Source organism: Megascapheus bottae, chromosome 29, assembly GCF_031878675.1.
Source record: "Megascapheus bottae isolate mThoBot1 chromosome 29, mThoBot2.hap1, whole genome shotgun sequence".
Taxonomy (NCBI): domain Eukaryota; kingdom Metazoa; phylum Chordata; class Mammalia; order Rodentia; family Geomyidae; genus Megascapheus; species Megascapheus bottae.
The window spans coordinates 4,664,477-4,681,919 of NC_143537.1; the positions used below are offsets into that span (position 1 = coordinate 4,664,477).

The 17,443-nt window shown below is 37.8% G+C and overlaps 1 protein-coding gene and 1 long non-coding RNA gene across 11 annotated transcripts in view; one reads left to right on the plus strand and one right to left on the minus strand.

Annotated features, from left to right (window-relative positions):
* Positions 1-17,443, plus strand: part of LOC150044548 (uncharacterized) — a 604,944-nt gene that overhangs the window by 364,890 nt on the left and 222,611 nt on the right. For all 8 annotated transcript variants that reach the window (XR_016533087.1, XR_016533092.1, XR_016533090.1 and 5 more), the window contains one exon: positions 6,149-6,241. This is a non-coding gene — a long non-coding RNA (uncharacterized LOC150044548). The remainder of the gene's footprint in view (positions 1-6,148; positions 6,242-17,443) is intronic.
* Gabrg2 (gamma-aminobutyric acid type A receptor subunit gamma2) overlaps positions 1-17,443 on the minus strand; it is a 65,924-nt gene that overhangs the window by 21,471 nt on the left and 27,010 nt on the right. For all 3 annotated transcript variants that reach the window (XM_090321087.1, XM_090321088.1, XM_090321086.1), the window contains one exon: positions 15,845-15,982. In XM_090321087.1, coding sequence (XP_090177213.1) covers positions 15,845-15,982 — 138 coding nt within the window. The remainder of the gene's footprint in view (positions 1-15,844; positions 15,983-17,443) is intronic.

A 17,443-nucleotide genomic window follows, 5' to 3' on the forward strand; every position in this document is an offset into this window, starting at 1 on the left:
ATGTAGCCATACAATTGCACCTATAAAATTATTGGTACTTACTTTGTATCAATTTCCATATATTTTGAACTCATTTTATTATTCTAATGATCCTCTTGGATTGTTAAAATTTCATTTCTTATTGCAAGCATGGTAAATGTAAGCAAAAAGCTTGCCTAAGTTCATGCAGCTCTCAGAGATAACCCAGGAATGCTAGTTCTCAAACGCTGTATTCAGGACTCCAGCTCTACACTGAGGGGATTGATTGCTCAAGCAAAATCTCCAGTCCAGCCAAAGCCAGTGGTTCACGCCTGTAATCCTAGCTACTCGGGAGGCTAAGATCTAAGGATTTAAGTTGACATGAGCCTGGGCAGGAAAGTATTCCTGAGACTCTTATCTCCAATTAATCACCAGAAAACTGCAAATGGTGCTGTGGTTTAAAGTGGTAGAACATTAGCCTTAAACAAGAAGAGCTGAGTCAGTGCCCATGCCTTGAGTTCAAGCCCCATGACCAGCATTAAAAACAATCTAAAAATAATGGCATTCGCAGGGAAGTGGATGAATCTAGAGCGAATCATGTTGAGTGAATTTGAAATTGGATAGGGAATGGGGGAAAACAAGATGAGGGGTGGGGGTCGGGGGGGAGGGAAATGGGGACCAAGACATGTGAAAGGGTATCCATGTATGGGAATTAATGCACCATCTATCTGGCAAATATCATGTAACCCTTCTATTAATTACAATAAAAAATATATGAAAAAAGATGATGTAAAAATCAATGTTAATAAGTTCTTTAATAAAAAAACCATAAAAAATCTAAAATACTAAGCAGCATCAGCTTCCTGATCTATTTAGAGCCTGCAAACTCTAATCTCACACTTACACGTAATGTTACAAAGCTAAAAATCTCCAAGAGAGTTCAATATTCCTTTGACCACACCCATTACATTCTTCCAAGCTTGAGAAAGGACCCAAAGAACTGAGCGTAGCTGAAAGAGTTCGCAAGCGTCAGACACCTGTCTTACCTAAAACTACAGGCAGATCATATTTGTCTGACTACAAAACCCAGACCGGCTTTCTACAGTCCAAAACTTGGAAGGAAAGATAGGAGAAGGCAAGCAGAAACCACACAACTGCTAACTCAGCATTGACCTGATAGACCAATAGAAATGCCTCCTCTAATCTTCTCACCAAGTCCTTCCAAACAATCTCCAGCTACCACAGTGCAGCAGGGTTCTGCTTCCACCTTCTCCCACCAGCCTCTGTCTGGTAAATGAGCATGGAGGAGAGGGGTGGGTGGAGAAGTCACAATTAAGCCCTACAATAGTTCTCCAACAGGATAATGATTGTTCTGATACCTTCCAATTACACTTCAAACATAGTATAAGATATTTTAAGACCTTAGGATATTTTTAGGATAATGGCTTCTTCATTCAGAAAGGTAAAAATAGTGATGACACACTACTGAGGCAGGTGTCAATTGGTGTGCATTGGTGTAATGAATAATATACGTGATGCTTTGTGTATGGTCAGCCCTTAATAGGCTTATCATGTACAGATTCATGTAACACAATTTAAAATTCAGTCTGATCTGACTCATCATTATTCTGCTGGACTGTGGTCTGTTCAAGGGTGATTTATCTTCATGAGCCCTGTGATGCTTGGAACATAGGAGCCTCTGAATAGATAACCAGTGACTATGAGAGATGACTTAGGGTTTCAAACATTCCCAGTGGCATTTCCCAGCACTGCCCACACCCCACATCTGCAGCTGAGTGCTGCACCCTGAAGTGGCTTTCATTCCCAGTTCTTCCCTTCATAGCCCTATGACCTTGGGTCAGTCGCTTACCTTCTTGAACCTCAATTTGTCTATTTGTAGAGTGGCTAAATTAAGACCTAGAAGTCTGCGGCTCGCATTTGGAACTACTGAGGCATCTGAGAACTAAGGACTGTGGTTCAAAGCCACCCATGAAGTTCTGATTAACAATTAGCTAGCAAAAAGCTAGAAGTGGAAGAGTGGCTCAAGTGGTAGAGTACCAGCCTTGAGAAAAATGGTTAGAACCAGGCCCTGAGTTTAAGCATCAGTACTGGAAAAATTTTGAAAAGCAAAACAAAACACAAAATAGAATAAACAAACCAAAACCTGAAACACCACAGGGAGAAAGTGAGAGTTTTCAGTTTTTTTCAAGAGAGATCAATGATTGTTCAGATAATAGAAGAGAGAAATTCTTGTGGATTTCTTCATAAAGGAAGTAAATTTTCTTTAGGGCAATAACCATCCTGAGGCAGTTAAAAGAAATGAATAAAGGAATAGAGGGTGCCATTTTTTCTGTGTGGGCCCGCCCACCATTTCTAATGAACACTTATGAAGTGAGTCCCTGACTATCCTTTGGAGAGTGGGTGAAATTTCACAGTAAATAAGAGCTAAGGAAGCTGACGCACCAGGTATTTGTCAAGTGACCTTTAAAGGTTTTCTCTTCCGCAGTCAGCACATGGAGATGTAACCAGGGTGTGAGATCTCCTGCGGAACTGCCTTTGGCAAACTCTAGCAACAGTGTGGCATGTACCTTCTGGCCGTGCCCATCTGAGCTTGCAGAGGTCTCTACAGAAAATACTTCAGAACTGCCGATTTCCCCCTTCCTCCTTCCCTATGACTCTTCTGTCTACACTTGCACCAGTCATCTTCATAAGAAATCCTGCAGTGCAAAAATGTTCCTCATCTTAAAATCTGTGCATATGGAACCGAATTTCAAACTCCATTTTGGGTTTCCTTGGCAAGAAGGAATTGCTTGGACTAGTTACCTAATTTCCTAGAGTTACTATTTTCTTATCTCTGAAAGAAAAGTAGTTATCAATCTACATTGATATTTCTAAGTACTGAAAGAAGTACTTCATAAAAATTACTTTATGTAGTGTGCTGTAGATGCTATGCTTTCAAGAAACATTTGAGTTATTGCAACACTGGGTAAGTATAAAGTCTAAAAATAAATCATTATTCTGACAGAAATATTCAAATAGGCTACTGCTTCTTGAAGACTCAAGAATGATTGAGTTTTGTCTGACTCTTCAACAGAATAATAAAGCTATCACTAGTAAAGCTTTATGACATTCCTATATTCCACCTTAACTCTCATTAAATATTTTGCTAAGTCTATGAATTCAGTCTAATTTCAAATTGTAGTCCATCCTTCATTGCTCATCTGAAAACTTTTGCCTTACCAAGGAGTGAGAGGATACATTGAACCTGGCATAGCTCTTTCTTTCAAGCAGTTAATGCAATTAATTGCCATTAATGCATGGATTCTATCTTTTCATCTTCCTTTGCAACTAACTCCTTCATCATTTCCTTCCAAATATACTCAGGGTTTATAATAGCAAGTTTGCCCAAAAGTTACCAAGAAAATGAGAATTTTGTCTCTTATCTTGCTTTAATCATGTCTGTGGTTGTTATTGTTTGTATCTAAGTCCTGATGACAGAATCTGATCACAGGAACCCAGGAGTGTGAGGCAGTGACTTGAGTCACTTTGAAATTCTCTCCTTCTGGAGTAGCAAAAAGAATGACTCATGATTTCATTTCTTCAAATTCCTTACTGGCACAAAATACATATACTTTTAAGAACATGAGTTAAGAACCACAGACTGAGTCATACAGATAATCATTAAGCAATGATAATGGTGATGCTTAGCTCACATGCTGTTTTCTTAGTGTGTTATAAAGCATTTTCACCTTCCTGAGAAAGAAATCTACTACTCCAGGCACATCTTACCAATGAGACACCAGAGCATGAAGGAATAAAGGGATCTTATGGAGAGGTTGCAATGGCCTCAGAAAAACTCAATCTGAAACCAAGTCTAGGATTATGGACATTTGCTTTAGAGTTTTATTTTTTGTTCTCAATAATCCATGGCAGTTTAGTGACTATTTAATGATTATAAGCACTATTTAAAAATCCAGGGCCGGGAGTTTTGCCTAATAGTAGAGTACTTACCTAGCATGCATGAAGACCCAAGTTCAATTCCTTTCTATGTACCACATACATAGAAAAAGCTCAAAGTGGTGCTGTGGCTCAAGTGGTAGAGTGCTAGCCTTGAGAAAGCCTAAGGACAGTGCCCAGGCCTTGAGTTCAAGCCATAGGACTGGCAAAAAAAGATCCAAACCATTTATATTTTTTCCTCATAAAGCATTTAGTGCTCAAATCTTCCAACAAATGGAAGCTGAAAGCCACCTCCAAGTTTTCAGTTATTTCTTTTCCAGAGCCATCGTGTGAGACAGCTATTTATACACACCTGTGCACCCCTGGTCATTGTGCAGCTTAAATGGACAGATGCAGAACTGGCAGACTTGGACCATCCCACTATTCCTACCTTCCAGGAACTTTCAAGAAACTATAAATCAGATCATTTTTGTTTTATGCAGTGATTAAATATACTGGAACTTTACATGGATATATCACAATCTCCTGTACATTGAAAGGAACTTAGCTCAGTTAACTCTCAGGAACTTTCGCAAGGTGATTGTAATGCCTCTATTTTATGGATAAACAAAGAGAGATTTGAGAAGCCAAGTGAATTTCCTTAATATACATAAGTACCAGTAAGTTCAGCTAAGACTTAAGATCAGTTTTTCTTCATCTCTGCTGGTATAAATTTTACTAAAAGTGTTCTTTTACTACCATATTAGCCATATCAGAATTTTTGCCTTGAGTGGTAGATAAAATGATTCCAGCCATGGTAAGAAGTTTATCATCAATAGTGATAGTCCTTCACAACTTGTTGGTATCTGGGTCAAAAGATGAAGACATGCCAGGTTACAGTTCTTCATCAAAATTCTGCTGCCAGCAAGTTGAGTTGACATCATTAATAACTTGTTATAGTATGAAGATGAAATGGAAACACATATACATTTTTCTCTCTCATACACACACATGCACATTCACATGCACACACACGTACACTCTCATGCAAATGCCAAATGAATCCCTACTCATGCTAATCAACTTTTTCCTTCATAAAACTATGACAACAAATCATCCGTGTCTACAGATGAGACTCAACAGAAGACTGTTGCCTGCTCTAGTATGGAGTTCATAGCATGCCTCTGTGACCATAGCAATAAAATAAGATCTACCTTGTAAAACTCTACAAGCTTAACGTGTCTTTGCAAAACTCAGCGTAGTATATGTCATGGCCGTAAAGGCTGACTTCGCACCAGTCTCGTCATTGTTGAGATACCCACATGGCTTACATGTGTATAGCTCAGCCTGGAAGGATTTTAGGGCCAGCCTTCCTCCTACCTGCTTAATTCTCTGCCAGACAATGAGGTGGGAACCAAAGTCCACGCCAGTGTGGGTAACCTAGTGCAGGCATCAGAGGCTTAGGGACTGAAAACACTTGATTGGCAGTCTCCAGCCCTGCTAAAGACTAGTCACAGGAGTATGTTTACAACCATTGGTAGCGTGGAATTTATGCATCTTACCTACAAATAGAGGCACAAAACTAGTTTTTAAAAGCTTTCATAGAGAAGAAAATTCAAAACAATTCATCATTAAGTATAAGAAGCAACTTAATTTTGCTTGAAACTATCATAGTTAATCATAAAACATTTAATTTTTCTTGAAGCCACTGTACTTAGCCAGGTTTTATTTTTATATGGGACTCTTGGAAACATTTTATTCACATGCAAAAATAACAACAATCAAGGCTGGGTGACCTTTTCATTATTTTGAGACTTTTCTATATTATGTTCAATTATTTTCTCCTGACAAGATCATTCCTGTTTATTGTTTCATAGAAGTTACTGCCCACTAATACCTGTAAAATTAAATTAGTACAGTGTGGTATGTAGGGTCTCGTTTTTTGTTGTTGTAATTAATGAAGCTGTCACAGTAGTTCAGCAGCAGAAACTTTGCCTGTCTTCCTAACACATGACAGTGCCCAACACCTTCTAATCATTTGCCTGTTAATGGGATGTTTTCTTACCTGTCCCTTCTGAAACCAATTTCACATGAATAAGAAGAATGGCTGCAGGCCATCGATGGAATAAGCCAGGCTTGACCCCAAAGCAGCCTCTTTGCAAAAGGGTAATTTTCAGGGAGAGAGAGCTTTTACTCCTGGGCTGTGTATATTTTTTTCTGAGCATTAAGTTCTCTTTTTTTTTTCTTTCCTAAGGCTAACTGTCCTCATGTGACCTTCAGCTTTGAAGACCAACAGAAGCAGAAACTCAGCAATTACCAGCAAAGGACTTTATTCCTCAGCTACCAGGTAAGGAATTTGTTCTACTCTATTATTATTAATAATAATAATTATTAACAGTATTTCTTACATTGGTTGTACAGGGTGGGCAATTTGTTGTTATTCCCTATAGGCCACATTTCAGAGTTTCTTAGCACAGTGTACAGCATGAACCACTGCTCCTGCAGAAGTTTTCAGAAGAGTGACTAGATAGATCCAGCCTACTTATGATGCTAGTTAAGGGTTGTTTTATAGCACTGGGAATTACACTAAGGCAGATAATTCAATTTTTCTAGCACTTCTTCCTTTACCCAGGGCAATGGCTTGCCATGCCATGATGAAGCTCAGGAGGAAGAGCTCCATGCCACATTTTATGTTCCCAGACTTCAGCTCGCTTACCAGCCATCTCTATGGAAATTCCCTGTCCAACCTGACTGCCACTTAAACACTTGGCACATGACATAGAAAGATACCTAATGTAATAAACACAAGGAAATTTTCATTAGAAACTCTTGGAACATAGAATACATATATCCACCAGAAGTCTACCTTATAACAGAGATGCTATTAGGAAATGGAGAACACTATTTTAAGGGTACAAAAGACCTTCAAAACTCATGTAGTCTGATTTTCATTTTGAGGTGAGGAAAGCATGAGCCAAAATAGAGAAGGAGTTGCCCAGGGTCACTCAGCCATATGGCGGTAGGACCAAAACAGCAGCTCACACAGGAATTACAGTGATTTGCCCCATACCCAGCTGTCCCATTTCCTTCTAGAAAATGAAGAATAGGATCTTGATAGAGAACAACAGCTCTATAGAACTTCAGAAAATGACAAAAGGACAAAGTGCTAATTGGCAAGGCAAGACTGCTGATCAGCAAAGTGCCAGGAGAGTGGCAAGGAAATGTTCAGCTGCTTAGATGTGAATTGAAAAAGAAACACAAGGAATGTAGGCACAGATTCCATACGTAGAGCTTCAGGGTTTTATTTTGATTCTGATTCTATCTTCCAGAAAAGCACACAATAAAGCTAAAGTGAGTGTGCTTAAAACCAATTTGCTTTGCTTATGCTAGACATGTAGGATATGTAAGTCCACATGTGGAATATCAAAAGGAAATGAGACCTAGACAGGAAAGGTTCTGTAACTGCTTTGCAACCTGCTTAACATCTGTGCTCAACAAACCTTGGTGAGTCACAACTTTCACATTCATTTCCTTGAGTGTCGCTCTGTGGCTGAGATGGCTTCTTTTCAAAGATGCAGGAATTTCCTTATTTCTTCAGATGCCTTTGCACTGCAGTTTGGGGATTAATTACCTTGAATCTCTCCCATTTTTGATAAAGATAATCATGCATATGGTTTACTAAAATAAGACACTAGTAATCTAAGAATAGAGCCATAAAATGGAGCTGTAATTGTTAGGCACTTTGGGAAGTTGGAAATTGTCTGCCCTGTGTGTTAAAAGAATGGATAACTGGGTTCATACAGTTCTTTTCTTATGGGACTAGGACTCGATGTTTAAAAAGCAGGTATTTCGTTTTCCTGTGAGGTCTCTCAGCTGTTTGATGCTGACTGCCAGCGCCCTGTGGTGATTGCTCAGACCTTCTCCAGGCCTGGGGCCAAGGCTCTAGGTGGGCATCGGACATCTAGGGACTGATTTACCACCTCTAAGTGGACATGCTTAGAGTAATTTCTCTGTTATTAAAATTGTCACTGATCTTTAAAATTTAATTTTATGAAATCAAATTTCATTCTTAGCCACTGGTATGGTAGGAAGAAATCTCCAAGTAAGGAAATGTGATCATTACCCTGTTACAATTGGTGTTCATGCTTGCATTATCTCTTTAAAAGGGAGCTATTACACAGCTCATGAATCCCCCATTGTCTTCTATAGTGCATAGCTCTTCACCAGTTAGCAGAGAACAATAGATACGATACATACACGGCCCTGTTCATCCTATGAGTGTTGACAGACTGGAAATCACATTGGAAGAGGCTCACAGCAAGCTCAGTTGTGTAACTGGACATTTCATCTTGACTGCTGTCATTTATTGTGCCTCAATATTCCCTTAAAAGTATCTCCTAGAGCTGGCAGGGATGTATGGCTCAGGCAAATATCAGGTATGTGCTGAGCATGGGAAATGAACTGCAACTGTGAAACAGTGTTACTTGAGTGCATCCTTTTTTTTTTTTACTCTGAAAGTGTATTACAAAGAGCAGATAATTTTGAAGAGGATGAATAGAAAGACAAAGCAATGTGAAAAAGTGGACGATTATACCATGGTCTCTATATTAAATGCAAAAGCAGTGTCCATTTAGCAAGGGAATTCTGATGTGGTTTGAATGGTAGCTGTCTCTGAAGGGTCCAGGTGTTAAATCTTTGACAACCAAGCCTCGCACTACTGCTGGGAGAGGGTTGAACATATAGGGGTTGGAGACCAGGGGAGAAAATTAGATCACTGTCACCTGGAGAGGAGAATCTGTTCTGTCCCATGCTCCAAAATAATCAACAATAAGCCAGACTGGAGGCATTTTTCTGTCAGTAAAGTGCCAACTAAGAAGCTCAGCACACAGTTCAAACTTGAGTACTGCCCTTCTCCCAGAAACCAAATATTTTACATTTGGGGACAACTAGACAGGAGGGATCTTCTACTTACATGCTATTGTACCACTGCATCTTTTAAGTGAGAATAAGATTTTCAGTAGATTTAGAAAACAACTTGAAGAAGATTGATGCTTTATTTTCCGATTGGCTATCAAAAACAAAAATCCCCTATTTATTCTGTCTTGCAAGTTTTTTATTCAAATGATATTTTTCTTTAAGGAACAAATTTGTACAAACATTCTGCATTCATAGTTTCTTAATTAAGGTCTGATATGTGTGATTTATCCAGAGATCTACTTACCTTGTAAATAATAATAACCCTCAAAGCTATAAGGAAGTTTCTGAAATTGAAGGACATTGTTAAATTATGTCTCTGAGTTAAAATTTCCACTACATGTAAGCATAATGATTATCTCAATATAGTGAATAACAAGTGAATGTGTTAATTATAATGTATCCTTATCCTATTAAATGCCAATACTTCATTGCTCCATTCTGTGGCACTAGCTATTATCAAAATTAGGAATGAGTTTTCTTCTAATCTATCCTTTTGGGCAATGTGTTTATGAGACCCAGGAGTAAGAATTCTAGATCTTGGTAAATTATCCGAATCTATTAAATATCCTTCAAAAAATAGTCAGCCTGCTTAAGCTTTGATTTTTTTTTTATGGGATCCAGTGGAAAACGAAGACCTGTGCTAGAGACATTTGGTAGAAATAAGCGGTTACCATGAACACTGCACAGATTCTAGGACTTTATAAAATGAATGTCTTTCCTAGTATACAGCTTCCAAGCCCACTGTCTCCATGGGAGCCCCACCGACTGCTCATCAAGAGATCATGAACAGAACTCAAACACATTTCCTTGGATTTCACATGACTTCTCTATAGAATCTCATTCTACCCCTTAAACCCCACTGGCTAAAATAGGTAATGTAGGAACAATAACATATGAGTATTTTAGAAAGGTAACTAAAAGAAGCAGTTGCATCTTACTTCAGCTAAAAAATAACTGTAATAATATATCACCAGAATAAAAACAGATTACAATTGACTCTTATTTCTCATAACTGAAAAATCTAAATTTCAAGGTATCAGCTTTTGTATTTTTCTAGCTTTGAAAATTTTTGAACATTTTATGAAAAAGAATCATTTATTTGGTAGATTCTAGCTCCTCTTGTGGCATAGCTACAATGTGACCTTGATTCTATCATGGACTATGAGAATATGCTGGATATAAGATGTTTAAAGAACACCTCACCAAATACATTCCCTTTCTAGATCAGGAGCTCCCATAGGAAACAGGACTTCCCCGTGAATGCCTCTGGCTGCAGAATTACTTAAATAATTCTGTATTTTCCTCCCCTGAAATAAGGATGAACTTCCCTAATTTGAAGCTTAAAAGATAAAATTAAAATCTATTATAATATACTCACCCACTGATCTATTTTAAGATATTAAGTCAAGGAAAATTTCAGTACTGATTAAAGTAGGTTCACAAGTCAGTGAAACTCAGAAGTAACAAAAATGAATGCCTCTTGCTGCAGAATTACTTAATTTTCTTTTCATGCAAACAAAATGAACTTCTTTAATTTGAGCTTAAAAGATAACATTAAAATCTATAATGGTATAATGGGTACAATGTTTTATTTTAAGATATTAATTCAAGAAAATTTTAATGTTGATTAGACTCACAGCTCATTGGACCTCACAAATAACAAGACTATAGGATTGATATTATACCTGTTTAGAGCTTTCTTAGTTTTCTCCCCTTTCAACTTCATCAATTAAAAAAAATCCATTGGCTTTAGCTTTTTGTATTTGACTTCCTTCCTCAAAATAGCTCATCTCAATAATAATTTCATAAATATCACCTTTAGTTTCAGAAACATTTGAAACAATCTAAAAGCTGGGAGCTTGTCTCTATAGTATTATTTTACTAGTATATATAAGTGGGCATTGGTATAGCAAGTTGGGACTGTGGTTGATATTAGATAATGAAGTCAGAATTATCAGAAAAGCGGAAGTGGATAGGGGCTACTTAGAAAATTTCAGGAAAGGGAAAATTGCCTCATAAGAGAAGAGCATACAGGTTTGAAAATCAAGAATGGGCCGTGATTATTTCAAAAACCATTCAATAAACATGAACCTCAGCCACAGAGCTGATGTTTCTAAATTGTAGGTAGAAAGGAAAAAGAATTTAAGTAGTTTAGATATTGTCTCATATGTGTTTCGACACTATAATAGCCTTTGGAAAAATAAAACTGACATGTGAAATCTAAGCCAAAAGCTAGACAAAACAACAAAAGGCAGTAAATAATAGCTATTGTACATGTATATGACAAAAATGTAATATGTCATGAAACACATATTACAGAGCGTTGTCAAATACCTGATGGATGTTTTATCAGAATTCAATAATGGGAGGACTATGACACGTTTCTTTAAGTTTCTTTGTGGTGGCATTTGGATCCCAACCATACAATCCCCCCTTCCTAGGGAAAACTCATTTGCCCACTTTTCTAGCCCATGTCTTAGGGTAAAGTATAGAATTTGAAGGAGAAAATTTGATTAATCGGCTATGTATATGAACAGAAAGAATCACATCTTATACTTTGAACAAAGCATAATGGAAAAATAGGTAGTTGAATTCATTATCAGACTGGTAAAATGGACATGATTTCATCAATGTGTTGGCATCTTTATTGGCATGAATGCCATGTATTGCTAAAAAAAATAATCATCTGAGCAACACAAAGTAGCAATTGGATTTCCACAAGGCGGATGGGATGAAGTGTTCAAAGTTAATGGTTAGATGATGATAGTGGTGGTGGTGGTGGTGGTGGTGGTAGTGGTGGTGGTCTTGGTGGTCTTGGTAATGGTAATGGCATTGCCAGGGTTTGTCATGAGCCAGGAACAGTTTTAATCCTATCTAATCCTCCGAACAACATTTATTGATGGTGATGCTGGGTCAGGTACATTACAGAACATATACAAACTTAAATGGCAAGGCTGGTGTCACAACTTAGTCACCTGGTTCTGAGCATATAATGTTCTTAAGACCTGCTTCTTATTGTTAGGGTGTTAGAATCAGAAAAGCCATGCTGGGGAGCTGCCGTTTATTTTAATCTTAGAGCTACATAATGAGGTAGAATGAATGAAGTGAGAAGCCATACAGGAGAAAAAGAGTTGAGAATTCACTGATATATTTTAGGATTGACCAGTTCAATTAAATGAAACAAGCCAAGACAACATCCATTTCTGCCGCAAGCTGGGAATTCACAAAACAATGAAATGAAGTTCACGAAATACTCTTATGTATTAGAAATAATAGTTTGCATTGAATCAAACCTGTTGGGTTCTTGACCCATGATGAAAGTTGGACACTAGGAACTAGGTTGTTCAGGAATGGAGTAAAATCAGTGACTAGGGAGGGTTCGTTTCTGGGTATGGACCGCCTGTCTTGATGCCCCGGTGTTTTGTAATTAAATGAGCCCCTCCTATCTGTTTCCTTGTGCACATGGCACCCCCAGTGTGGACGGTTCTTGGTATGACTGTGTTTGGGGAGTTCGAGTCAGTCCTTTGCACAAAGTGCTTTCCATTGCATATAGCTAAGGACCACTAAGTGTTGTTTTTGTGACTCATGTGTAAGGCATGGATCGTGGGAGAGAAAAAGACTAACAGCAGGGACATTGCTTCCTAAGCTACCCACATGGCTCAGATAAGAACAGACACATTCATGAACTAGGACAGTGGCAAAGGCAACTGAAAAGAGGCCAGTTACACAAGGTTTTCAGAGGTGTAAGTGCCCTCATCCTTCATAGCTGTGGGAGGTAGAGTCATGACTCTGAAGTTCATGCCTGGCTCAGAGGAGCCGGATACAGAACACAGAGGCAGAGAGAGACAGAGACAGACAGAATGAGGATTCCAGAACTGCTTCTAACATACTGATTCTGAATTAAGGGTGGTCTGCAAGTCCTATAATCTACCACCCAGAGAATGCTTCACCTCAGCTGTGGTGCAGGCAATGTAGCAGTGGGGACGATTCAGGTAGTGAAGAGAAGGCCCGGCAGTGAGCATTAAATAACTGCTCCTGCAGCTCCTGCAGCTCCTGCAGCTCCTGCCTCCTGCCTGTTTACATTGAAGAGAGTATTCCAGTTGGATGTTACCTGTACTATAGTCTTATCACTGATCTCTCTTTTTCTTTATATAACACACTTCGATTCAGGGAAACGCCAACACACATAGTAGAATGTAAAGCCACGTTATTTTGCTCTTATCATATTTTATAAGAAAGTCTGTTCATTTGTTCTTATGGTCCCATTATGTATACTAATTATTATATACTTATGGTCCTAATTCTAAAAATAGAAGAAGAAATTTCATTGTCTTACAAACAGTAAATCAACTTAAAGAAAAATAAAAACCCTGAGTGTAGAGACCCAGCTTGACCCGGGTCATGCTTTCCCCATGGACAAAGCCACAGTGAGCCAAACAGCATTATTGCTGCAGAGTAATCCTGACCCGTCTTCCCAGCACAGTTTTCAGGCGTACTATAAACAATCTTATTTGAATGGCACGTGAAAGAAGCTGTAGCACTGGACCATGGTGCAATCAGCTCCAGGAATATCCTAGCCAACTTGCGACACCCTGGATGCATTCTAGCTTATATAAAGTTAGTTTGTCCTCACTGTTCTAGTAAACCTTCCTTCAGATCCACCTTATGGAAGCCACTGAGTCTGCTCTGTCCGTTGATCATGCTTTTATCAACCCAATAATTAGAATGCCTCTCAGTATTGTTGCCAGGTTTCAATTCAACCCTTAATTCTCACAGAGGCAGTTGGAAAAGAAAGACCACATGCTAAGCAAGACACTGCATTGAAATTCACGAAGTATTACAAGACAGTCTAGTTGGCTTGTTTCTCTTCTAATGGCAGCAAGCATGATGGGAAATAGGTAGAATGGGGTGTGGATAAAGGAGCAGCTTTTCCAAGCAAACAGATCCTGAGCAGATATTAAAACGTGCTTTCAAAAAATAAATAAAATAAAATTCACAAAGTAGTTGATGGTTCCATTAAACGAAGTTACTCTGTATGAAGTCTAGAACCTGACAAGATACTGTGCTGTAGATAAAATTTTGGTGCAATTTCCTAGAAACATGATTTTCCCTGTATGACCTTGGTAATAGTCTTTGCCTTGCTTAACGTAAGGGATCAGTCTCTCCCTTTCCAATACTGAGAAAAGGTTTTCAATTACAATCACTCATACACACACACACACACACACACACACACACACACACACACACACACACACACACACACACACAGGGAAACAAAGCTGAAGTGGTATTTGTCCCTAATACATGATTATCTACCCTTCTACCAGCATTTGGTCTTTAATCCACACTAGGCTCCAAATGACTAACCAAAAGTTCTGCCCGTCATGAGTTTGTGGTTTCCTTTTTAGGGGACCAGAATAATTATAGAAATGTGACTATACAAACAGAACTTCATGCCCAGCTTCCCATTCTGGAAATATACAGACCATAGATCATTTTTACCTATGTTCTTCCTTTTCCAAATGGAAGACTTCAGTTATAAGACAATCCTGAACTTTGATTTTCTTCCCCACCCCCTGAACTAACTGAAAAACTGTTGAGGTACTTGATGATTAGGATTTCCTGTGACTACAGGAATGGAGATAAACTTAAAAAGTGTACTCAAGGATTGCTTTTACCTTCTTTCTTTTTCTTTTTGAAAGATAAGAGAGACTCACACAATAAGGGAAACTTGAAATGCTGAAAATAATATTAATTATCAGATGTGATTTAGAGGTTGATATTTGTGAAGGCAGATTCTTAAATTGTCATCTTGTAATAGTCTTTAATTTTCTTTCTCTTCAAAAGAGCAAGGAACATTCCAAATTATCCCAAACAAAAATACAGTATGGAATCATTTCCAAAAATATCAGATATGTGTAATGAAACCAACTCATAAAAATAAATTTCAAAGGACATGTCTTGATAGATACATCATTTGAGACATTCTTACACTTAATAGATATTTATATGAAATTTACTTATACTTTATAAATATCTTAACAGATCTTTGAAATTGGGCCTAATTTCAGTCTATATAATTTTAAAAGGAGTAGTCAGGTTTGTAAAGAGTTCAAATTAAGCACATGTGAGTAAGCCTTTTCTAGAAATATGTGCAACTTTCCCCTTTGAGGAGTTTAGTAAATAATTATCTCTAAAAATCATGAGATTTCATATCTAAGACTATTACCTTTCAGCTTCTCTTGAAAAGCTGTTGTCCTGACCATGGTATGCATCACACAATGCTAACAACTATAATCAGTATGTACTGATAATTGTTTACTAAGTACTAATATCATTCTAAGAAATTTACTCTTTGTGTTTTAAGAACATATGCCAAATCCCTAGAAATGCTTCTTTTTATTCACATTTGTCTATGTAGGAAGCTGATCTTCTTAGATTCAGGAAAGTTGCACAGTATCTGATAACTGATGGAATCAAAATAGGAACCCAGACCTTTTCAATACCCAAAGCCTGCTCTCTTAGACGTATTCAACTATTGGAAGGAGAAAGAATCCAAATCTGCTACAACGATTTCCACTTACTCGTGGAAGATACACCACCTCTGTGTGATTATTTCAAATATTATTTCAATATGTCAGCATTTGTATTCCCTAAAAGGAATCATAAACTTACTCCTAATAAATATTTTCCTTTTCAAAATAATTGCCATTTAATGTTTGCTGAAATTAATTAGTCAATGATTTACTAATCCAATTTCAATCCAATTTGCTTCAAATTGATGGAATTCATTTATATTTATGCCACTAGAATGCCAATTATGATTTTCTCTATGGATACGAAAATACTTCATTAATTTTCTGAAATAGTATTTGTAGATAGATATCGAAAAAACCTGTCAAATAATGTATCCCAGAGCGTTAACTTTGGAAGTAAGGGTCATATAGACATTTTTTCCAGTATGTCTTACCAGAAGTTGTCTTCACTACTTCAGTGGTATTTCTCAGCCCAACAAATGAAAATTGGTAAAGTCTCCAGGATCTCGTATCACCCACTTCCACAGAACTACGCTTCCATTGGTAGACAATCTCTTCCCGTGGGTAGCCATCTACCGTGAGATGGGAAGACTCCCGTTAGAAATGTCTGGAAACCATCCTACATAGCAATCACTCCCCGTGGACAAGGCACTGATGTAAACACACCGGCATCATTATGTGGGGTCACCATCATTAACAGTAGGAGAACAGATGCGATGACATTCCCACCTAGTGCGAAGGTCAAAACTACCCCAAGCACTGAAGGAAAGGTAAACTAAAAATGACTTCCTGTATGCCCCATCCATGCTTCCCGTCATCTGAGGGAAGGTATAAATATGCTCATTGTAAAATAAGCAGTAGACATTTATGGTTTATGGACAAGAATAATCAGCCAGGGAATTGAAGGTTCCTTTCAGAGTTGGCACTTGGAATTGAAAATAGGTGGGGGAAATGTCCTCAACTGTTTGCATTTTTGCATATCTATTTGCATGGAATCCATTTTCTCATAATGGACATATGTAGATAAATGCGGTAAATAAAATGTTAAGGTGATACCAATGAGCTTCACACCAGGAAAACAGACTTCCTGACAAAGAAAACATATCCAGAAGCAAGACTATGAGCCCAATTTTCCTAGCCATAATACCTTAGGAAAATTTCCTGTAAGTTATCTACCTATGGGGATTAATATAGTGCTTATCTCCTAGAATTGCTGCTCAATGTATATTACTTGAGTGGATAAACTCATCAAGCTAACTATGGAATTAACCTTATCAAGTAAATTAAAACTAGAAACCAGAACTTGGAATTTAGTTCAGTGGTGGCACAATTACTTAGCTTGCACAAGTCCCCTCCAGTACCACAAAAATAAACTTAGCTGTAGCCTCAACTATTTTTCTATTATTAGTTCTATGTAAAGATAGCTCTCAGTGAGGAAATATGATGAAATAAAATTGTGCATATTTCTTCTTTTCTTTTAATTGGTAGTCCAACATTTTATCTATTATATGCTTGTTAATGAGAGAAAAGAAATGAAAGATGTTATAGAGAATACCATTGAAGATTGTAGCAGGGTTCTTTGAAAACATAGGGAAATAAAAATAATATTACAGAACTGGGAGTTTGGCCCAGTGGTAAAAGTGCTGGCCTAGCATACATGAAGACCTAAGTTTGATTCCTTGGTATCAAGTACATAGAAAAAGCTGGAAGTGGTGCTGTGGCTCAAGTGATAGAGCTGTAGCCTTAAAAAAGCCCAAGGATAGTGCTCAGGCCCCCTGAGTTCAAACCCAGGACTGGCAAAAAGTTATTACAGAACTTTCTTTAAATAATAGACTGATAATTGACTTCTTTTCTTTTAAATATCAATTAGTTGCAACCTAATGGCCCAGACATTACTGTTGTGAGTTTTAGCCAAATCAAGAAAGTAGTCTTACTTGGGAAAAGTTCAAAGACTTCAAGAAGGTAGTAGTTCGAAATATCAGAGAAGCATTACGGTTATCATTTGAATGCATTTCTGGATAGGACAACTGTGA